General features: G+C 46.4%; 2 protein-coding genes across 12 annotated transcripts in view; one reads left to right on the top strand and one right to left on the bottom strand.

Annotated features, from left to right (window-relative positions):
* The window catches only part of SLC16A6 (solute carrier family 16 member 6), a 47958-nt gene extending 26509 nt beyond the window's left edge, over positions 1 to 21449 (bottom strand). The window contains exon 1 of the mRNA XM_063617502.1: positions 21348 to 21449. The gene's annotated coding sequence lies outside the window, so the exon portion shown is untranslated. The remainder of the gene's footprint in view (positions 1 to 21347) is intronic.
* ARSG (arylsulfatase G) overlaps positions 1 to 24360 on the top strand; it is a 176380-nt gene that overhangs the window by 34520 nt on the left and 117500 nt on the right. For 6 of the 11 annotated variants that reach the window (XM_055243908.2, XM_063617509.1, XM_063617505.1 and 3 more), the window contains exon 2: positions 14190 to 14958. In XM_055243908.2, the coding sequence (XP_055099883.1) occupies positions 14741 to 14958 (218 nt within the window). In that variant the 5' untranslated portion in view covers positions 14190 to 14740. Of the gene's footprint in view, positions 1 to 607; positions 2234 to 3336; positions 3496 to 9894; positions 9975 to 12313; positions 12457 to 14189; positions 14959 to 24360 lie in introns of those variants that run through there. The other 5 variants (XM_063617507.1, XM_063617504.1, XM_063617506.1 and 2 more) reach the window with 5 other exon arrangements.

Genomic DNA, 24360 nt, shown 5'->3' with positions numbered 1-24360 from the left:
CTGTATGTCTTAGGAACCTAAAGGTGCAGCCAGCCATTTATACCTGAGTGACTCGAAGCAAGTCACATAAAATCTCCGTACTTCAGTCTCTTGATTTAAAAAATTACACAAATTATGCCTAAAGCCTCAGGAGTGAATGAATGATTGGAAAAATCACATCTGAATGTTTGAGCAAGTGAAACTTGGCTTTTGGGGAGCATGATTCTAATAATAATAATAATAGATTTTTGTTACTACTAATGTATTACTATTCTTATATTTTATTAATATTAATCATTTTTTAATGTTTGCTTTGTCCTCAACACTGCATTAAGTGCCATACATGTAATGCAATTTTAACCGCATCAGTAACCTTCTGTAGTTGACACTCATTATTCCCATTTTACAGATGAGGAAAGTTGAGGCACTGAGCACTGGAGGGATTGACCTAAGGTTACACCATGTTTTTTTTTTTTTTTTTTTTGAGATGGAGTCTCGCTCTGTCGCCCAGGCTGGAGTGCAGTGGCGCGATCTCGGCTCACTGTGAGCTCCTCCTCCCGGGTTCACGCCATTCTCCTGCCTCAGCCTCTCCGAGTAGCTGGGACTACAGGCGCCCGCCACCACGCCCGGCTAATTTTTTTGTATTTTTAGTAGAGACAGGGTTTCACCGTGGTCTCGATCTCCTGACCTCGTGATCCGCCCGCCTCGGCCTCCCAAAGTGCTGGGATTACAAGCGTGAGCCACCGCGCCCGGCAGGTTACACCATGTTTATAGATACACACTAGCGCTTTTTACCACTGGAGCTCATCCAAAGGTGCCATTTGCCATCTCTGTTTGAATAATGGAGAGGTGGCTGGAAACCCAACCTAAGCACAGCCTTGCTAGTCACAAAAAAGTCACGCAACATGACTTTTGCCCACCCTAGTTAGAGGCTGGCTTCACCTTGTTCCCTGAATCCTAGTGAGACCAAGCGTGAAAACCCCTGCTTTTTTAACTTCTCCAGAGAAAGCACTGCATTGCCATGCTAATCAACACCCCCTCGCCCCCAAACAAAACTAACTCTGTTTAGTTCTAAATAAGAACAAAAGAACCTTTGGAGTCTGGAGTACAGGACCAGAAAAATCAGGAAATCAAGTGAAGGGCTCAGCACCCCTCTTAGCCTCTCCTGTTGTGTCTGCCTGATCCCAAGTGGCAGGCAGAGCCCCCTCTCGGCTTTCCTTTACAGTGGGCAAGGCCATCATGATGCCCTTAAGAAGACCCCCAACATCTTCTTGGGGAAAAAATTGGCTCTTCAGAGCTGTCCCCAAGGCTCCCTCTTTTAGCCCTCTTGCATAGGGTCATTTGCATGAGAACAGATTCCTTTGTGTAAAGTTGGCCTGCCTGTTCTCTGTCCACGTTTATAGTCCTTCAAGTCTTCGTGTTGGGTTGCTAGGCAGATATGACCCTGGCTTGCAAATAAGCTCACTGCATTTACCAGCCTGTGAGAACTTCAACTTGGGTAAGTAGACTGAAAGGAATCTGGTCTGGAGCTCTGGGAAGAGGGTCCCGCAAGCCTGCTTTTGGGGGCTGACTCTTCAGGGCAGCCATCAAAAAGGGAGAGTATGTGAAGGGGGCTTCCATGGGAGGCTGTGATGGCCCACCCACCCTTCCATTCTTCCTCTTCCGGTCTCTGTTCCACCCACCATGCTCCGACCCAGGGGCTTGTGACTTGTATGCCACTGAAGCAATTTCTTGCTTTAAAACTTTAATATCTGCTTCTCCAGTTGGCCAGGAACTTCACACACTCCGCCATCTAGCAACAGTGAACCGATGGTCCGGGTAGTTCTGCTAGGATTATTTTGTGATTTGGGGTCCTCCCCTGCAGCACTCCCCCCCTCAAATTTCACAGTTTGTAGGAAGGCAGGGGCCCTTCAAACTGGGAAACGCACACTTCTGGGGGAATTTAAAGATTTGCCAAGGGGTTCTGAGGCACAGATAGTGATGACGATGATAATAATAATACTACAGAGTTGTGTGCATGGCTTAGTACAGTTGCTAAGGTAACCGAATTAACACGTGCAAGGGGCTTAGCACTGGGATTGGCTCATGGTCAGGTTCCCTATCTCTTGGCTGCGACTCTTTCAACCTGTGATTCCTGGGGGATTGAGGAGCATGGCGATCAGGGAAGCCTTCAACTGGCAGAGAGGACCTTGGAAGAACTGGCAAGGGGTGCTGAGCCAGGGGAGAGGTGAACAGCATGAGAGGAAGGTAGGAGGTAGGTGAGGCCATTCTGTATTTGGGGACAGTGAGGTCACCTTCCCACTCGTGTGTGTGGGGGCGGGCGATGATTGATTTCTGTCATGCCCATTACCATTTGGTGCAGTATCGATGTATCGTTGGTGTCTGTCATGAACTCTGAAGTAACTTTTACTTGATCAGTACTGAATTTCATTCCTAGGCTTCTCAGTTTTCATAGTTGACTGCTCCTGTAGTTTTGCCATCCATTACTGCTTAAAAATTAAAAAAAAAAAAATAGAGAACACAGCCTCCGGGAGGCTTCTATAAATTATCTTGAGCCTGTTGCAAAAGTCCTAAAAAACAAACCCAGGCTGAGTGTGATAATCCTAGCGCTTTTGGCATGAAGGCAGGAGGATTGCTTGAAGGCAGTTTGAGACTAGCCTGGGCAACACGGCAAGACACCATATCTAAAACAATTTTTTTTTTTTTTTTTGAGATGGAGTCTTCCTCTGTTGCCCAGGCTGGAGTGCAGTGGCACGATCAAGCAATTCTCCTGCCTCAGCCTCCCAGGTAGCTGGGACTACAGGTGTGCGCCACCATGCCTGGCTAATTTTTGTACTTTTAGTAGAGACAGGGTTTTACCATGTTGGCCAGGCTGGTCTCAAACTCCCGGCCTCAGGTGATCCACCCACCTCAGCCTCCCACAGTGCTGGGATTATAGGCGTGAGCCACTGCTCCAGCCTAAAAAATATATTTTTTTAAAAAATTAGCTGGATGTGATGGTGCTGTCACACCACTGCACTCCAGCCTGGGCAACAGAGTAAGACCCTGTCTCAAACCAACCAACCAACTCCAAATCGCAGAACAAAATTATTTAAATCACATTACATTTAGGAGTGAATGCATGTCACATTAAACTGTATGACACAGTTGTGGGTTGTGAGAGCTCATTGGCAATATTGGGAAGGGCTGTGTATGGGACCAGTGGATTTTGCCCCGATTGAGTCACGCTTTCTTCGAATAGTTGTTGAAGTTGCTCCACCTGCCCTGTTCCTCAAGGCCCAAAGAATAAAAACCTGCTCTCCTGCTGTGTTTCTTGCCTAAAGGGAAATGCTGACTTTCCCTATCTTGTCTAAACAGGTACCTCCTGTCCCGTGCTTCTAGATTCCCAGGAACAATAGGCAATGTTAAGCTTCCATTTTAACCCTTTAGGACCAGTGCCTCCATGAGTTTCCAGATGGCTAGGGAACGATGCGAAGAAACTACAAGGATGCTACAGGATTGTGTTGTGGGCAAATGGTGAGGAGGGGCCCCGCCCTGCTGTGATTGGTGGGGGGCTGTGGAGCTAGGTGAGCTTTGTAGGGATACACAGCAGGACTGGGTCCAGGGAGCATCCATCCCTCCATCCTTCCTTCCCACGCCCATCATTCATCCATCCATACATCCAAGCAGCCTCTGCTCATCCATAGCCCACTCGTGAGCACTGACAACTGCTGTTGTCTCCCAGGCCACAAAACCACACCTCAGAGGATGTGGTTCCTTCTCTCATAGCATGTATAGTTTAGTTCAGAAGACAGGACACATGTGATTGTTACCTAAAACAACATTTCAACAAGTGCAATTTTACAAGTGAGAATTACAAGTGAATGTCTTCCAAGAAAGAACTTAGAAAAGTCATCTAAGTTTAGGGGAATGATGAGATGAAGTTGACAGGGCGGGGCAGAGCAGGCTGGGCTGTCGATGTTCACATTACATGCACTCATCCAGCAAATATTGACTGAATACCTTCTGGGCCGGGTACTGGAATTATGCAGTGCATAAACTATACAGAATATCCCTGCCTTTACAGAGTTTTCCGCCCTGGAGTTGTGGATCTTTCTTGCTTGAGCACCTAGCTAGCCAAGCATCCTGGACAAAGAGTTCTTTTGAAATGTTTCTGATATGGAAATGTAACTTCCATTTTCAATTAACATCAACAAAGGGGAGATTCCCCTCACACGCACCCTACATCTTGACCTCATATTGTTAAATTGTCCGAAACCAGATTTGCTGGAAGGCAGCATACTCCAAGAATGCCAGCTATTATTAGAGTCTGCTTAGCTGAAGGGACCTGGCTCAGGTTTAGCCAAGATGGCACAGATAGTCATGGGATTGTGTAACAAAGAGCCATAGTTTGGAATGTTGAAAATGCAAACTGAAATTACTCTTTATTTCCTCTTTGCCTTGTTTGTGACTATGGTGGCGTGTTTGTAGCTTCTGTCTTCTCTAGGTTCAGAAACCAGCATCAGAGCTTGCTTAACAAACAATTCTGGCAGGTTCAGCCAGTAGCTGCAGGGAGTCTGGATTTTGCCATCTATACTCAGAATAGTTATGTTTTTATCTTTTTTTAAAATTGAAAATTTTTTTTTCTAATAGAGATGGGGTCTTGCTGTGTTGCCCAGGTTGGTCTGGAACTCCTGGGGTCAGGTGATCCTCCTGTCTTGGCATCCCAGAGTGTTGGGATTACAGGCGTGAGCCACTGTGCCCGGCCATTATGTTTTATTTTAATGTTAGTAATGCTTTGGCTTGCATAGCACATTTTTAGTGTGTTCTCATATTTATTATCCCTTTATCCTCAAAACAATCAAGAGATGGACTAACAGTAGCCAATATTTCTTAGCACTTCCTGAGAACTTGGGTTGGATTATTTCATTCTCACATTGTGTTTGGGGTTGAGAAAATTTACTGTGACTCTTTTTTTTTTTTTTTTCCCGATATCTAATTCCAGGCCAAAACTCCATTTTTCAGGTAAGGGAGGAAACTGAAACACAAAGAGATTCTGTAACATATCCATGGTCACACAGCTAGCAAATCACTGCTGAATCTTGGATACATACTCCTCTGGAAATAAGACAACACATCTCAAAAGTCAATTCCCCAAAAGGCAAATTTGCTAAGTAACTGCTTCACTAAATTGTTTTTTTCCTAAATTTGGGTCTTACCCCTATTTCTGCCCCTACCTGAGCCTTAGCTTCAGAGATTCCCAGGTAAAACTTTAGGGGAATCTGTCTTGGGGTGCTCAGGATGCCATAATAAAATACCATGGACTAGGCTGGGCTTGGTGCCCCACGTCTGTAATCCCAGCACTTTGGGAGGGTGAGGTGGGTGGATCACTTTGAGGTCAGGAGTTCAGGACCAGTCTGGTGAAACCCTGTCTCTACTAAAAATACAAAAGTTAGCTGGGCATGGTGGTGTGCATCTGTAGTCCCAGCTGCTTGGGAGGCTGAGGCATGAGAATCACTTGAACCCAGGAGGTGGAGGTTGCAGTGAGCTGAGATTGCTCTACTGCCCTCCAGCCTGGGTGACAGAGCAGGATCCTGTCTCAAAAAAAAAAAAAAGAAAACTACTGTAGACTAACAACACAAATTTACAAAAATACAGCCCAAACAGAAATTTATTGTTTACAGTTCTGGAGGCTGGCCAATTTGGTTCCTGGTGAGGGCTCCCTTCCTGGCCTGCAGACAGCCACCTTCTTGCTGTGTCCTCACATGGCAGAGAGAGTGAGCAAACAAGTTCTCTGATGTTTCTTCTTGTAAAGGCACTAATCCCATCACCTCATGACCTCATCTAAGCCTTATCACCCTCCAAAGGCCTATCTTCAAATATCGTCACACTGAGACTTAGGGCTTCAACATACAAATTTTGGGGACACACAGACTTTTAGTTTATAAAAACATATTTCATTGAGGAAGTGGAATGGATCCAGGGCAAGGATAAATCTACAAAAATAGAAAAGATAGTACAAAGCACTGTTTTTCTTAAGAGAAAGTTTCCTATTCTCATGCAAAAATGACAAAGGGAAAAAAATTGAACTTTTTTTTTTTTTTGAGACAGCGTCTCACTCTGTCGCCCAGACTGGAGTGCAGTGGCACCATGTTGGCTCACTGCAACCTCCGTCTCCTGGGTTCAAGCAATTCTCCTGCCTCAGCCTCCCGAGTAGCCGGGATTATAGGCACCCACCACCACGCCCGGCTAATTTTTATATTTTTAGTAGAGATGGGGTTTCACCATGTTGACCAGGCAGATCTCGAACTCCTGACCTCAGGTGATCCGCCCACCTCGGCCTCCCAAAGTGCTGGGATTACAGGCATGAGCCACCGCGCCCAGCTGAAAAAAATGGAACTTTGACACGTAAACCACCGATCAGGCTGAACATGACAAGGGGAAAGATATGATGCATAAGGTGGGCTTGCCAAAAAAAAATTGAACCTGGGTTGGATCTCATCCTAGATCTACAAGCCAGTTTACGGGAAAACGGGTCCAGGGAAGATTTCAATAGAGGATGCAATCAGCTAAATCCAAAATTTGAGAAATGTTACAGGGCAAACACCATAATTTATTCACAAATGTATGCAGAGAAAGGAGGAGGGGAGCCATAAATGAAAAGAAAAGAGACACATGAACCAAGTGCAAAGTGTTGTGAACCTTGTCTGGATACTGATTAGAACAAACCAACTGTTAAAAAAAAATACCGATGAGACAATGGAGGACATTTGAACTCTGATTGGATTTTTGATGTTACTAACCAATTGTTAATTTTTAAAAGGAGGGTGTTATGGAATTGTAGTTATATAGTAAGAATTAACTTTTAGAGAATCGTACCAAAATACTTTTGGATAAAATTATATGATATCTGGGATTGCTTTTTTTTTTTTTTTCTAAGAGACAGGGTCTTGCTCTGTTGCCCAGGCTGGAGTGCAATGACATGATCACAGCTCACTTGCAGCCTTGAATTCCTGAGCTCCAGCCATCTTCCCACTTCAGCCTCCCTAGCAGCTGGGACTACAGGCACATGCCACCATATGCAGCTATTTTGTTGTTGCAGAGAGTTGGGGTCTCGCTGTGTTGCCCAGGCTGGCCTCTGACCCCTGGCCGCAGGTGATCTCACTCCTGCCTCAGCCTCCCAAAGCGCTGGGATTACACATGTGGCCCACCATGCCTGGCCTGGGGCTTATTTCAAAATAATCCAGCATATGTGGAGAGGGAGGCAAAGGGAAATTGAAGGAGAGAGTCAGCATGAGCATATGTTGATAATTGTTGAATTGAGATGTTGGGTAAGTATATGTGAGTTTCTCAACTTTTGTGTGTTTGACAACTTCCATAATAAAATGTTTAGTAAGTGATAAGAAAATACCGCTTTGTAAAAAGTTCTTGAAAATGTGGCAAACAGGCTTCCAGGGAGCGAATTTCAGACAGCTTTCTTCTTGATCACACCCCTCAGGATTTTTCTTCTCAAGTGGAGGATAGACTTTTAGAGGAAAGATGTTATTCAGAGGTCCATCTCCTTTCTCTGCTCTGTGAGCGAGGACACAGATATAATTTCTGCAGGGCTACTGGGTTTTTAGATGCATGGTGTGATGCCACCTAAGCTCTCTCAAATTGGCTCCTGCAACATGGCTTTCTTCTGTGACAGTCTCAGCAGGTGGTTCGAACCTAAAACTAGGCAGGATGTAATATGCCCCCTGTGGATGGGTTTCCTGGCATCGTTGGGTTCATAGAAATGATATTGCCTGAAACAGTGTCTGGCATGAGGTCTCCAAGCTTTAAAAAAAAAAAAAAAAGCCACTTTGGGAGGCCGAGGTGGGTAGATCATGAGGTCAGGAGATCGAGACCATCCTGGCTAACACGTTGAAACCCCGTCTCTACTAAAAATACAAAAAATTAGCTGGGCGTAGTGGCGGGCGCCTGTAGTCCCAGCTACTCAGGAGGCTGAGGCAGGAGAATGGCGTGAACCTGGAAGGCGGAGCTTGCAGTGAGCCGAGATTGCACCACTGCACTCCAGCCTGAGTGACAGAGTGAGACTCCGTCTCAAAAAAAAAAAAAGCATTTTAATTATCTAAGTGAAATTGCTCTCCCAGGCTGGATAGAGGCATTCAAAGATGTCTTTTGCATCTTCTTTTGAGCTTAGACTACTACCCCTTGGCCCCTACACTCTGAGAAAGCAGTCTTTCCAAGTTGGGCTAGCCTCAAAATTACATATTGGGGTCTATGGGCAAAAGCCTGGGACACAAGGATGTTTATTACATGTAGATAATAAATAACCCTTTGTCCTGGGTATTGTGGTAACTGGGTTTTCCTTTTCACCTGGATGGACTAGGGTGAGGCAACATGTAAGGAAGTGCTCACTGCCCAGGTCGTGCGAGTACAGGGTGGCTACTTGAGCAGAAGGGCCACCTCCTGACATTTTGTGCCCTAGGCATTTTGCTTGTCTTGCTCTAGCACTGTCTCTCACCTGAACTCACCTGGACCTTTGCAAGGGACTCCTAACTCAGCTGCTTCTTTCATCTGCTGCCCTGCAGGGCATTTGTGTATTCTCAACAGGGCAGGGATTCTGTTACAATGTAAACCAGAGCCTGCTGCTCTTGCTCAATCCCTCTGGCTTCCCATCTCTCACAGCAAAAGCCTTTCTTTCCTCTCTGACTCTAATCCCTGCCCTTCCTCTCTCCATTGCTTCTGCAGTGGCTTCTTTGCTGCTCCTTGCTTGTGCCAGACCTCAGCCTTTCCCAGTTTCTCTGCCTTTCCTGCATGGCTTCCTGATGGCTGCATAGCTTCCTCCCTGACCTCATACAGATCCTTATCCAAATTGCATTTTCTCAATGAGATTGTCCCAGACCACCCCCTTTAACTTTGCAGCCTCCATCCCATGCCTGAGCTCCTTCTTTGATGTTCTTCATGCTATTTATATTTTATTGATTTCATTTCTCCCCTCATTGTCAAAAAAGTAAGTGGTGTGAGGGCAGGGACTTTTGTCTCTTTCATTCACAGCTGTATGCACTGTACCTGGTTTAAAACCTGTCAGTCAGTACAAATTTCGTGGACAAATGACAGAATGCATTGGGGAGTTGCTTCAGACAACACGTGAGCAGCTGATGCCCAAGGCCCCTTCTGACAGCCCCCGATGGCTCCTGGCCCCCAGCCAGCACACAGACCATGTTCTGATGTGGGGAGTAAAACAACAGGACTCCACATCCCAGAGACCCGCTCCCCCCTGCTCTTTTGTCTTTTTTGGCCTCAGCTCATCAGATGCTTTTGTCTCTGGAAAACCAACAGAACCCTCTGCCAGAAAGGTCTGCCCGACCTTCTTGTTATTTCAGCTGTTTTCAAGGTTCTCTAGGAGGATGCTTGGCCACAGGGAGGCCCATGGGAAACGAGGGTCAGGTGATGAAGTGAGTGGCTCAGGAAGCCCAAGGACTTCAGCTCTGTGTTTTCAGACACTGCTCAGCAGATCTTCAGGTTGCTGCATTCCATTCGCTTCTCAGTGCTTCTGGCCCACAGCCTGCCTCTGGGTCATTTGGCTGTTTATCAGTACCTTTAGCCCTAAGCAAGCCTGGAAACTGAAGGGAGGTCAAACTTGAGCACACTTAGCAGCCCTGCTTTAAAATGGGGGTCGTGGAGAAGAACAGGAATCATGGGTAAAGCTGATTGCCAACTAAAGTTCACTCTGCTCCTGCTTGGGGAGCATGAGACGTGGGAAATTGTTTATGCTTGTGTCAACAAGGATGTTTCACAGTCAGTTGTGCTCTGATGGAGCAGATGGGCCTTCGTTGTGGGATTTGTTGACTGACATGGCCGAGTACCTTCTGCCCCAGTGGAAGGAGGGGTGAATGCTGTATTTGCCAAAGACTCTGCCTTTCTTTATAGCCAGGAGTGCTCCTTCCCTGGGTCTACTCTCCTTTCTGAGAGTGATGGAGAAAGAAAAAGCTGGCAAAATAACATCAGATAACATCTGAGGGTAGCAAGTAAGGCCATTTTCTCTTATTCTTTTGTTCTAAGGGCTAGATGCAATCAAATGCTTGGCTTATATAGCTGTATGTTTGGAGGTATTGTTTTCAGAGACAGGATCTTGCCCTGTCGCCCAGGCTGGAGTACAATGGCACCATCATAGCTCGCCACAGCTGTGAACTCCTGGGCTCCAGTGGTCCTTCCACCTCAGTTTCCTGAGTATCCGGGATTGTAGCTATACACCACCATGCCTGGCTAATTTTTTAATTTTTTTGTAGAGATCGGGTCTTGCCATCTTGCCCAGGCTGGTCTCCAACTCTCAGGCTCAAGCAGTCATCCCATCTTGCCTCCCAAAGTGCTGGGATTACAGGCATGAGCCACTGAGTCTGGCTATGGAACCATTTTTCTTATATTTCTGTTTTGTTTTGTTTTGTTTTGAGATGGAGTCTCACTCTGTCGCCCAGACTGGAGTGCAGTGGCACAATCTCAGCTCACTGCAACCCCCACCTCCCAGGTTCAAGCGATTCTCCTGCCTCAGCCTCCCAAGTAGCTGGGACTACAGGTGCACGCCACTATGCCTGGCTAATTTTTTGTATTTTTAGTACAGATGGGGCCTCACCATGTTGGCCAGGCTGGTCTTGAACTCCTGACCTCAGGTGATCCGCCTGCCTCGGCCTCCCAAAGTGCTGGGATTACAGGCATGAACCACCGCGCCCAGCCCCATTTTCTTTATAGCACTTGAGCTCAACGTTTGAGCTTAGATCTTGATCAAAGTCTGTACCTGGGCATCCATTCTTTGAGTGTCTGGTCTGCCTTTTCCATTTAGTTAACAAAAATGGGGAAAGGATTAAATGTCTCCCTGGAGGTGTGGGTATGAAGAGTAATGCAATGGTGTGCTGGCTAGATTCACTTATTTCCATTCTATGAACATTTTAAGTAATGATTCCCTTTGAAAATCCTCAATGGAATGTTTCATCATGGAACACTGAAGAAGCACAATCTGTTTATTTATATTCCCACCTTAATTTTAGCTTCTTTCTTAACTGAATTTTTTTTCCCTGAAGTCTTATACATTGGATCCATTCTGAAATGGATTATTGACCAGGCATGAGGCCGCTCTAGTGTTCCAAGCTAAGAAGCTTTAAGAGAAAAAGTCTCCTGTGTCTGTTGCACATGGTCAGAAGCCAGTAGAATGATCTCGGAATCAAGCAGCAGGTCCACAGGTGTTTGTTAACCACCCTCCTTGTGCTGAGGCTGTTTCTCCTGAAAAGGGAGATGTCTTTGGAGTATCAAGATCAACAAATACCAATTGAGTCTAATTGAGTTTGAGATAATACATCTCCTTTTGGGAAACAGAAGAATTTGCATTTCTGAACAATTGATTCATTGGCCTCCAGATGACATGACTGTTTACTTGGATTTCCTTTTAGTTTGATTAAGTACGTATTTGCCCATTCTTTTGGTTTTTATCCCGGTCTTCCAAAATTTACATACCTCTAACCACCCCCATCCATGTGGATTGATCAATTGGGTTGGCTGGCAAGGATGTACAACTGGAAAAAGTATCTGTCATAATCCCAGGCCTATCTTTTTTACACAGTGGTTCTCCTTTAATCTGCTCCGTACATTGGATGTTCAACTGAAGCTTTGTTGTTGTTGTCATTAATTTTAGATTAAAAAAATAGAGATAAGGTCCCACTCTGTTGGCCAGGCTGATCTTGAACCCCTGGCCTCAAGTAATCCTTCTGCCTCGGCCTCCCAAAGTATTGGGATTACAGGAATGAGCCACCATGCCCGGCCAACTGAAATTTTTATTTGGTCCACAATTTCAACTCTGTTCCTCCTTATTAAACTTGCAAATTGGCTGGATATGGTGGCTCACGCATGTAATCCCAGCACTTTGAGAGGTTGAGGTGGGAGGATCACTTGAGCCCAGGAGTTCCAGAGTGGCCTGGGCAATATAGTGAGATCCAATTTGTACAAAAAATAAAAAAAATTAGCTGGGCGTGGTGGCATACACTTGTAGTTCTAGCTACCCGGGAGGCTGAGGCAGAAGGATCGTTTGAACCCAGGAGTTTGAGACTACGGTGAGCTGGTATCTGTCTCTTTAAAAATAAATAAATACATAAATAAAATAAACTTGCAAATTTAGGGCTTTTAAGTGAACTAGAGCTAATCTAGTTTTATCCTTGGCTCCATTTGCAGCCTGCAGCTTAAAGTATAGCCTTCAATTCCCGTCTTTCAAAACTCAATCTGATTTGTCGCCTTTGTTTGTCTGCTGAAGTTGAGTCATCAGTTAGATTAAGCAGTTTCCTTTTTCTTCTTGCATTAGACTTATGATGTTTTTGTTTTCCAGCACCTTTGCTGCTTAAAGTGTGATCCAAAGATGAGCAGTACAGGCCTCACATGGGCTTGTTAGAAATACAGATCCTGGCCGAGTGTGGTGGCTCACGCCTGTAATCCCAGCCGTTTGGGAGGCCAAGGCAGGCGGATCACAAGGTCAGGAGATCGAGACCATCCTGGCTAACATGGTGAAACCCCGTCTCTACTAAAAATACAAAAAATTAGCCGGGTGTGGTGGTGGGCGCCTGTAGTCCCAGCTACTCGGGAGGCTGAGGCAGGAGAATGGCGTGAACCCGGGAGGCGGAGCTTGCAGTGAGCCAAGATCGCGCCACTGCTCTCCAACCTGGGGGACAGAGTGAGACTCCATCTCAAAAAAAAAAAAAGGAAATACAGATCCCAGGCCCAGCCTTACCTACTGAATCTGCGGTTTAATCAACAGAAAATCCACAGCAGATTCATATGTACCTTCACATGTAAGATGCACCACTGGTTGAACATGTCTTTAGATTTTCTTATTAAAATTACATGACTAGGATGCAAAGGGACACATTTCCATGAAAAAAATTTTTTGAAAATTTTTCTAACATTTTATTATGAAAATTACAAACATACAGCAAAATTAAAAGAGTTCTATAGTAAGCACCCATATATCCTCTACCTAGATTCTATTATTAACTTTTTAAAACCATTTCCTTTTTCCCCAGATTAACTTCTGTCAAGAATTTTGGCTGGGCCTCAGTGTGGTGGCTCACGCCTGTAATCCCAGCACTTAAGGAGGCCAAGGTGGGCAGATCACTTGAGAGGTCAGGAGTTCGAGACCAGCCTGGCCAACATGGTGAAACCCCGTTTCTACCAAAAATACAAAAATTAGCTGGGGTGTGTTGGTGGGCACCTGTAATCCCAGCTACTAGGAGGCTGAGGCATGAGAATTTCTTTTTTCTTTTTTTGTTTTTTTTGCTTTTTTTTTTGAGATGGAGTTTTGTTCTTGTTGCCCAGGCTGGAGTACAGTGGTGTGATCTCGGCTCACCACAATCTCCGCCTCCTGGGTTCAAGCGATTCTCTTGCCTCAGCCTCCCGAGTAGCGGGGATTACAGGCATTCGCCACCATGCCCGGCTCATTTTGTATTTTTAGTGGAGCTGGGGTTTCTCCATGTTGGTCAGGCTGGTCTCAAACTCCCAACCTCAGGTGATCCGCCCGCCTCGGCCTCGCAAAGTGCTGGGATTACAGGTGAGAACCACTGCTCCCAGCGAGAATTTCTTGAACCTGGGAGGCGGAGGTTTCAGTGAGCCGTGATTGTGCCATTGCACTCCAGCCTGGGTGATAGAGTGAGACTCAGCCTCAAAAAAATAGAATTTTAGCTGGGCATAGTGGCACATGCCTGTAATCCCAGCTATGTGGAAGGTTGAGGCAAGAGGATCACTTGAGCCAGGAGTTCAAGACTGGCCTAGGCAACATAGCAAGACCCTATCTCCAAAATTTTTTTTTTAATGTAGAAACATTAGGTTACAGCATGACTGTTACAAATAACCATGTCTTGGTAATAAGGATCTCACCTCTCCTTCTGGAATTCTCAGTGGCACAGTGGGATTTAGCAGCATTGGGGGCTGGTTCTGGTCCCACCCAGAACACTGGGCCTCAATATCCTCATCTATACAGTGAGTGGGTTGGCAGAGATCATCTCTAATGTTACTTCCAACCCTGTCACTATAGGTCCATTGCAAATATTATTATCATCACTATTTTTCAGGTGGAGAAACTGATGAACCAGTTAAATATTTGAATAAAAACATCTGTTGGCATGGAAAAGTGATTATTTCCTAAGCTACTGAGTAAAACACAGCTGCACTGGCAGTTTTAACTGTTTTCTTGTCAATTTTTGTTCTTTCAGGAAACCTTACGGAAACATGAAGCCCTCTACCATCTGGAACTCACTTATTCGGGGCTGACTGCGGCTTCTAGAACGTCCAGGTGTTCTGCAGATGCAAGAACTCATCCTGTAGTCACCAGATGGAGTCCCAAGCAGCCAAACAGATGTAAGGCCTGTGCTGTGGCTCTGAGGCCCTGAATACAGACGGGTCACTTTCTTAGTGGCCAAAGAGCAGTTGTCGACATTGATGTCTAATTATTGAACACGACCAGTCATTTTACTGAGCTGCGGTGAGGAAACACTGACCATAGAAGATCAAGCCAAATTAGGGATTGCAAATTTCCTGATTCTTTTGAATTAGGATTCCAGATGGGGGCCTCATTTCTATAGCCCCCAACATTCCTCTAGCCGTTATCACTGCCATCACCGCTGCCACCAGCATCTTCTTGCAGACTCCACCCCTGCTCCCTAGAGACTTCCTGCTTTGAAAGTGAGCAGAAAGGAAGCTCTCAGAAAAGTCTCTAGTGGTGGCTGCCGTCACTCCAGACAATCAGAATCCTGCCTTAACCACCATGGGCTGGCTTTTTCTAAAGGTTTTGTTGGCGGGAGTGAGTTTCTCAGGATTTCTTTATCCTCTCGTGGATTTTTGCATCAGTGGGAAAACAAGAGGCCAGAAGCCAAACTTTGTGATTATTTTGGCTGATGACATGGGGTGGGGTGACCTGGGAGCAAACTGGGCAGAAACAAAGGACACTGCCAACCTTGATAAGATGGCTTCGGAGGGAATGAGGTGAGTCTTGAGATGCCAGGCCAGCCTGTCTTTGGATGTCTTACTCCCGTTCTTGAGAGGGGAAGGGGCCGTGCAAAGCACTTAAAGAGTCATTGGTGGACCCATGCTGATTTAATTAACTTATTAATTAATTTGGTTTGAACCCAGCATAGCATTGTGAAGAAATCCAGCCATCTAGCACCCATCCATCCATCTAGTAACATTCATTATGTGTTAGGAGCTAGGAATACAGAGGTGAACAAGATAAAACATTTTTGTTCTCAAGTTATTCATTGTCTGGTGGAGGAGACAGGTTAAAAGGAAAGTAAGGGGCTGGGTGCAATGGCTCATGGCTGTAATTCCAATGCTTTGGGAGACTCAGGCGGGAGGTTCACCTGAGCCCATGATTTTGGGACCAGCTTGGGCAACCTGGCAAGATCCCACTTCTACAAAAAAATAAAAGCAAATTAGCCAGCGGTGATGGCACACTCCTGTGGTCCCAGCTACTCGGGAGGCTGAAGTGGGAGGATCACTGGAGCCCAGGAGTTCAAGGTTGCAGTGAGCTATGATTGTGCCACTGCACTCCAGTGTGGGTCACAGAGCAAGACTCTGTCTCTTAAAAAATAAGTAAATAGGCTGGGCGCGGTGGCTCACGCCTGTAGCACTTTGGGAGGCTGAGGCAGGTGGATCACCTGAGGTCAAGAGTTTGAGACTAGCCTAGCCAACATGCCGAAACCCTCTCTCTACTAAAAATACAAAAATTAGCCGGGCGAGGTGGCAGGCACCTGTGACCCCAGCTACTCGCGAGGCTGAGGCAGAAGAATCACTTGAACCTGGGAGGTGGAGGTTGCAGTGAGCTGAGGTCACACCACTGCACTCCATCCTGGGCAATAAGAGCGAGACTCTGTCTCAAAAAAAAAAAAAAGTAAATAAAGAAAGGGAAATAAGAATTATAAGCAAATAGCTTCTGAGCCCTCCAGAGGTTTTTGTTTGTTTGTTTGTTTGTTTTTTTGAGACAGAGTTTCATTCTTTTTGCCCAGGCTGGAGTGCAGTGGCATGATCTCGGCTCACCGCAACCTCCATCTCCCGGGTTCAAGCAATTCTCCTGCCTCAGCCTCCCGAGTAGCTGGGATTACAGGTGCGTGCCACCTGGGGAGAAACCCCAGAGATGGGGTTTCTCCATGTTGGTTAGTCTGGTCTCAAACTCCCAACCTCAGGTGACCCGCCCGCCTCGGCCTCCCAAAATGCTGGGATTACAATTGTGAGCCACTGCACCCAGCCCCAACATCCAGAGTTTTTGGAGAACAGAGGCGAGGGTGTGGAACCCAACCTGGGGTTTCAAGGGAGGAGATGGCTTTTGAAGAGCAAAAGAGAGTCTGTGAGGTGTGAGAGACATGACTCACTTATGAAAGGCATGGCTTACGATTAAGGCATACTGAACTCTAAGGGACCACAAAAGAGGAGCCTATGCATCCGATGAGTCAAAGTGTTTAGAAAACAGCTATTGCAGATTTTTGTTAGAACGCCCAGCTCCTTTTCCTACTTAGATGGAGAACCAGCGTTAGAGCTTTCAGACTTCAGGATTTTCTTCTTGGGCTAACGTTGGTCTGATTGTCCAGCTCGGATCCTGTCTGCACTGGGCGAAACTCCTCCATGTGGTTCGGAGGGGAGTCATTTCAGCTCACTGCTTAGGATGACGCATAGGGCATCTCCACAGAGTTTTGGCCACTTGCATCCTAGAGCTTGATGCTTTTCCTGAGATACGCGCCCTTGGTGGGTGGCGGTTTCTGCATCTGGTCTCACCCACTCCAGTTCTTCCTCACCTCCATCAAGGTGAACTTTGTAGAAACACTCTTCTGCTTCCAGTCCTTCAAAGACATTTTTTAGCCCTAAGGATAAAACCCAATCCCCATACCACAGCTAACAAACTGGTGTTTGGCTGAGTGCGGTGGCTCATGCCTGTAATCCCAGCACTTTGGGAGGCCAAGGTGGGCACATCACTTGAGGACAGGAGTTCAGGACCAGTCTGGCCAACATGGTGAAACCCCATCTCTACTGAAGATACAAAAATTAACCGGATGTGGTAGCGCACGGGAGAATCGCTTGAACCTGGGAGGTGGAGGTTGCAGTGAGCTGAGATTGCATTGCTGCACTCCAGCCTGGGCAACAGAGCGACACTCTGTCTCAAAACAAACAAACAAAACCAACACAACCCCAAACTGGTTTCTTCTCTGCTCTTCTCTCTTGCAGTGTTCTTTGGGTGAGCCCTCCCATCATCTGTGTGATGGGTTCATCCTGGTGCACTCTCCACTTCCCCTGTTTAATTAGTTTCTACTTACTACTTAGGTCTCGGTTGTACATGAGGGCCTCAGGAAAGCTTTCGTGGATGCCTTGGGTGTTCTGTGATGGTCCTTGATGCTTTCCGTGGTGGCTGTTCAATCATCTGACCACTACGTTGGGTTGAATAGCATCCTCCCTAAATTCATGTCCATCCAGAACCTCAGAATGTGACCTTATTTGGAAATAGGGTCTTTGCAAATGTTACTGGTTAAGGCTCTCGATAATCTCAGAATCGATTTAGGGTGGGTCCTAAATCCAGTGACGTTTCCTTATAAGAAGAGGAGAAGACACAGAGACACACAGAGAGAGACGGTGACGTGAAGATGGAGGCAGAGATTGGAGCCATGCCTCTACAAGCCAGGAACACCAAGGACCGCTGGCAACCACCAGAACCAGGAGGGAGGCATGGACCAGATTCTCCCTCAGAGCCTCCAGAAGGTACCAGCCCGGCCAACATCTTAATTTCAGACTTTTAGCCTCCTGTACTGTAATTTTTTTTTTTTTTTTTAGATGGAGTCTTGCTCTGTCACCCAGGTTGGAGTGCAGTAGTGTGATCTTGGCTCACTGCAACCTCCACCTCCCAGGTTCAAACGATTCTCCAGCCTCAGCCCCCCGAGTAGCTGGCATTACAGGCATCTGCTGCCATGCCTGGCTAATTTTTGTATTTTTGTAGAGATGGGGTTTCACCATGTTGGCCAGGCTAGTCTCGAACCCCTGACCTCAAGTGATCCACTCGCCTCGGCCTCCCAAACTGCTGCGATTACGGGTCTGAGCCACCACGCCTGGCCTGTACTGTTGTTTTAAGCCACATAGCTTGTGGTAATTTGTTATGGCAGCCACAGAAAACTTACACACCTCCCTCCTAGCTCTGGACTTCAGGAAGAAAAATGCCTCATCTATTCTTTCCTGTTTATATTCCTAGCATGTAGCACAGTGCCTGGTATGTAGTGGACAACTAATAAATATTTGTTCATCAATAAATGGGCTCTAGGAGCTCAAGATGCCCTGGAATGTCACCCCAAATTTTGCATGTAGGAACATTTTTCTGGGGAGAGAGTTCATCCACTCATGAGCATTTACCAGATTCTTAAAAGGGCCTGGGTTGCCAAATGCTTAGGAACTTCTGCTTTCAGTGTCTAGCAGGTTAGTGGGGAAATATTAGTCCCATTATTTAAGCTGAGATTTGCGAGGCCTACACATTTTTTTTTTTCTCGTGTGCTGTCTCTACTGTCACACTCATCTTGAGCAGAAAGGGCGACTCAGGGGTCAGATGCCAAATGTGGTTTGTTGGGCTCTCCTTCTCCCCACCCCCTTATGAAAGTGTTTCTTTCCATCTGAGCCTTGTGACAGTGGCCAGGTGGATAGCCCTCTGGCCTGAGGTCCACGGCTTTTCATTCTTCTTTGTTGACAGGAAAGTCGGGCTTCCTGTGAGGCCATGAACTGATTCATCACTGGTTTCTCCCACTGCCTACTCATGGCCAGTGGGGAACCATGACTTTCAGACACAAACTGTTATTGCCCAACAGGGTCTGGAGTTACTAGCTGGGACTGCACGCTCAAGCCACCACGCCCGGTTCTATTGGCTCCTTTTTATTCGTGCGTGAATTTTCTAGGACTGCTGGAACAAATTACTCCAAACTGGACAGCTTAAAACGTTACTTTGCCCTGGCCGGGCGCAGTGGCTTACACCTGTAATCCCAGCACTTTGGGAGGCCGAGGCGGGTGGATCATGAGGTCAGGAGATTGAGACCATCCTGGCTAACATGGTGAAACCTGTCACTACTAAAAATACAAAAAATTAGCCGGGCATGGTGGCAGGTGCTTGTAGTCCCAGCTACTCAGGAGGCTGAGGCAGGAGAATGGCGTGAACCCGGGAGGCGGAGATTGCAGTGAGCCGAGATTGCGCCACTACACTCCAGCCTGGGTGACAGAGCGAGACTCCATCTCACAAAAAACAAAAACAAAAACAAGAAAACATTACTTTGTCCTTTCACAGTTCAGAGAGCCAGAAGTCCAAAATCAAGGTTACGACTAAAGGCTCTGACAGAGAATCCATTCCTTGCCTCCCTCCTGGATTCTGGTGCCTGCTGGAATTCTTCGCATTCTGAGCTTTTAGACTCCGATCTCCGCCTCGGTTGTTACAAGGTGTTCTTTCATGCCAGTGTGCAGACTCCCCTCCTCTAATAAAAATACCAGTCATTGGATTGAAGGCCCACCCTACTCCAATATGACCTCATCTTAACTTGATGACATCTGCAAAGACTCTATTTCCAAATAAGGTCACGTCACAGGTTCTAGATTGATATGAAATTGACAGGAACACTATTCAGTCTGGTGCAATTAGCCGTATTACATATCTCATTCTCTCTCTCTTTTTTTTTTTTTTTTTGAGACAGTTTCACTCTGTTGCCCAGGCTGGAGTGCAGTGGTGCAATCTTGGCTCACTGCAACCTCCGCCTCTGGGTTCAAGTGATTCTCCTGCCTCAGCCTCCCGAGTAGCTGGAATTACAGGCACCTGCCACCATGCCCGGCTGATTTTTGTATTTTTAGTAGAGATGGAGTTTCGCCATGTTGGCCAGGCTGGTCTTGAACTCCTAACCTCAAGTGATCCACCTGCCTTGGCCTCCCAAAGTGCTGGGATTACAAGCGTGAGCCACTGTGCCTGGCCTACATATCTCTTTTTCCTCCGCTCCTAACGCAGTCTGTAATGTAGTAGGTGGTCAGTCAGTATCTGTCGCATTGAAGACTAAATGTCATGCTTAAGAGGGCAGGAGCCAGACAGTTTGAGCTCAAATCCCAGCTCTGCCACTTCCTATTTGTGACCCCAGGCAAGCTGCATCATCCCTTGGAGTTTTGCTTTCCTCTTCTGTAAGTGGGGACGATGATAGCACCTCTACCTCACAGGATGTTGTGAGGGTTAAATTAAGTAATCCGGGCTGGGCACAGTGGCTCACGCCTGTAATCCCAGCACTTTGGGAGGCCGAGGTGGGTGGATCACCTGAGGTCAGGAGTTTGAGACCAGCCTGACCAACAAGGAGAAACCCCATCTCTACCAAAAATACAAAAGTAGCCGGGCGTGGTGGCGCATGCCTGTAATCCCAGCTACTCGGGAGGCTGAGGCAGGAGAATCACTTGAACCCGGGAGGCGGAGGTTGCAGTGAGCCGAGATTACGCAATTGTACTCTAGCCTGGGCAACAGAGCAAGACTCCATCTCAAAAAACAAAAAATTAAGTAATCCGTAAACCAGGCGTGGTGTCGCACGTCTGTGGTTCCAGCTACTCCAGAGGCTGAAGCACGCAGATCCCTTAATGCCAGGAGTTCGAGGCTGCAGTGAACTATGATCATGCCATTGTACTCCAGCCTGGGCAACAGAGTGTCTCATAAAAAAAATAAAAACAAAAAATTAAGTAATCTGTAATCAGTTAGCATAGAGCCTAGCGTACAATAGTTAGGGTTCTATGTTAGCTATGGTTATTTTTGTTATTGTTATTAGAAATGTCCAAATGTAATGTCAGTGTGAATTGGCTAATCTGCATGATAAAAGGTCCAGTGACAAAACTTGGAAGGATGAGGTGGAGTTCCAGTGACAAATTCCTGTTAATCCCTATGCTGGCTGTGCATTGGGGCCAACAGCTGCAACAATCACTAACCCTTACCAAGCTCTTGCCAGGTGCCAGGCTCTAGGCATTACCCTGGCTAATTCTTGGTACCACCCTACTTTTCTCTTGTATCTCAGATGAGGAAATTGAGGTTAAGTAACACGCCCAGAGTTGGTGAGTGGCCAAGCCAATATTCAAACTCAGATTTCCTCATTCTAGAGTCTTATTCTTTCAGGGCTGGGCAGAATTGGGAAATCAGCAAAGAGAATCCATCAAGATTTGGCCAGCTTTGCCATATGGCTGTCAAAGAGGAGGAGGCCAGGCGTGGTGGTTCACATCTGTAATTCCAGTACTTTGGGAGATTGAGGCGGAAGGATTGCTTGAGCTCAGGAGTTCGAGAGCAGCCTGGGCAACACAGCAAGACTTCATCTCTACAAAAAAATCAATAAATTAGCTGGGTGTCATCCTACCTACTCCGGAGGCTGAGTCAGGATGATCGCTTGAGCCCAGAAGGTTGAGGCCATAGTGAGCTGTGATCGCGTCACTGCACTCCAGCCTGGGTGACAGAGTGAAACCCTGTCTCAAAAAAAAAAAAAAAAAAAAAAGGAGATTGGAATCTCATCATTTTTTTCTCCCTTTGGCGCTAATGAAGGATTTTTGTGCTGTCCAAGCATAAGAGGCAACCTGAGAAATGGGATTGTATTTTATTTATTTATTTTGAGATGAAGTCTTATTCTGTTGCCTAGGCTGAAGTGCAGTGGCACGATCTTGGCTCACTGCAACCTCTGCCTCCTGGGTTCAAGTGGTTCTCCTGCCTTAGCCTCTCGAGTAGCTGGGACTACAAGCATGCACCACCATACCTGGCTAATTTTTGTATCTTTAGTAGAGACAGCATTTCACCATGTTGGCCAGGCTGGTCTTGAATTCGACCTCAGGTGATCCACCTGCCTCGGCCTCCCGAAGTGCTGGGATTACAAAGTGCGTGGGTGGCACCCAGCCAGAAATGGGATTTAGATGTCAGTCATCAAAATGGTTGATGCAACCATCGTTCAGGAGGCTCACCCAGCCAGGGATGTGTGATGGCTGCAGTTTCAGGTACCTGCAATCTTATCCCGCCTACTCCAGCTTCATCTCCAACCCTCTCCTCATGTTCCTCACATTGCACGTGTTTCTGTTCTTTGAACATATGCTTTTCCCTGCCTCAGGGCCTTTGCACTGGCTGTTGCCTCTTATTGGCAAGCTCTCTCCTCAGGCTTCAAGCGGCCGATCCCTTCTCATCCTTCTGGCCTCCACTCAAATACCATGTCCTTGGAGAGGCCTTTCCTGACTGTTCTCTCCAACATTGCCTTCCTTGCCCATGCACGTCTCCTACCCATTCTCTTGTTCTGTTTCCATGACCTGTATCCCTGTTGAAATGATCTTTGTTTACTTCTTTGTTGCCTGTCTCTCCCACTGGAATATCACCTCCTTACAGGAGCCTCCTTATCTGTCTTATTTATGTCTTCGGTGGCTAAAACAATGCCTGGCACATGGTAGGTGCTCAAACAATAATTGTTCACGTACTTGGACTCCTGGATCTAAACTTCTAGGTGTGCACACACGGGTTAACCCGAGCATGAGAGCTGGAACTAGACTGCCTGGGTCTGTTACTTGCTAGCTCTGGGACACTGGGCTAGTTATTAAACTTTGCTGGACCTTAGTATGCTCATCTCTGCAATGGGAAAATAATGGCACCTACATCATGGGGCTATGGTGAGGAGAAAATAAGTTAGGTCATATAAGGCAGCAAAAGGGTCCCCGGCATGTATTGGTGCTTGATGGGTGCTAGCTCTTATGATTCCCTATGACACTGGCCCTGCTCCCCTGTTCGTCACAATTCCCTCCTCTGGCTGGAGGGTGAGGCCTGTTTTCTCAGCTTCTTTTCCAAAAGCACCTTGCTCTGTCTATTCCCAGACTCTCACCCTTCCCCAGGTTGAGCTGTAGGACTCATCTGTCTTCTTAGAATCTGCTTGTTTCTTCTCATTCCTAGACCAAATCCCCAAGTCAACACCTAAAGGTCTCGGTAGCATTTCCCTTTTAGTTTGTGGCCAGCTCACACTATTCGTTTTTTGTTTGTTTTTAACCTGGCTACAGGAGATGTGATTTGCCCGTTTTTGCACAGAAAGGGCACCATCCATACCACAATTATGATGTCATTGTTTGTTAAAGGAAGAAAGGAATCTGGGGGAAGAAAAGCAGAATCTTTCAGTGCCTTCATATTTTGGTATCCCTTTTCAGACTTCTAAACTCCATCTAAATGGAGATAAAATAGGGATTATGGCCTGAAATCCCACAGCCTTAAGCCCATTTACAGTAGCCCAGGTCAAAGAGCATTCATGTCACCCTATCCCCTTTGGGAGAAACTGAGGCCGAGAGAGACGAAGCATTTTTACTGTTATAATCAGCTCTCTGCCATGTGGGGGTAGGTTATCTAGTTTGTGGGTTTGCCAGCTTAAAGATTGGCTACATGAAAAATAATGATGAACTTTTTTTCTTTTTTGTATGTGAAAAACCCAAAGCTACTGCAAATCAGCAAACATCTCTTTATCAGAGGGCATTGTCGTTTGAGGCTCCCCAGTGTTGAGAGATTGCTCATGTACGCACCGCAAGGCCCCAAGTCCCCTTGCACATGTCAGTAGGTTAAGCAGCCAACCTATTTTGCCCTTGACCTTGTGGGGTATCATTTTGCCAATGTCCTTTGCAGATCTGAGCTTGGCTGTGATGTTGAACACTTATCAGTTTGAAAATGATAAGATAGCCAGAAGATAATTGAAATGAAATTTAAGTGAAAATGTCAGGGACTTAGTAATCAACTAAAACTTAAAAATTTTAAGCAATTGGCCAGGTGCAGCGGCTCATGCCTGTAATCCCAGCACTTTGGGAGGCCAAGGCTGGTGGATCACCTGAGGTCAGGAGTTCAAGACCAGCCTGACCAATGTGGTGAAACACTGTCTCTACTAAAAATACAAAAATTAGCCGGGCGTGGTGGTGGCTGCCTGTAATCCCAGCTACTTGGGAGGCTGAGGCAGGAGAATCTCTTGAACCCGGGAAGTGGAGGTTGCAGTGAGCTGAGATCATGCCTTTGCACTCCAGCCTGGGCGACAAGAGCGAGACTCTGTCTTGGAAAAAAAAAAAAAATTAAGTAAAACAGGAGATGAAAAGCAACTTGCATTACAGTAGGGGACAGAGGGATGAGTTGCTCATGGTTTAAAAAAGGGAAGAGGACAAACGCATTCTGTTGGCATCATTTCCAGCTCTTCATGCAGTCTGAAATTATTTAAGATAACTCTGAGAGCTCAGTGAATAACGCTGATGATACAACACTAGTTTGGTTCTTGCTGGCAGCACATCTCAGACCCAGGGAAAGCCAGTGCTGGTTTCACCTGTGATGAACAAGTGACATTATTTCTTGAAAATTCTCAGGCTGGGAAGTGCCTTGCATAT

This window comes from Symphalangus syndactylus, chromosome 14 (genome assembly GCF_028878055.3).
Source record: "Symphalangus syndactylus isolate Jambi chromosome 14, NHGRI_mSymSyn1-v2.1_pri, whole genome shotgun sequence".
Classification (NCBI taxonomy): Eukaryota; Metazoa; Chordata; class Mammalia; order Primates; family Hylobatidae; genus Symphalangus; species Symphalangus syndactylus.
This window is presented reverse-complemented; position numbering and strand designations above follow the sequence as displayed.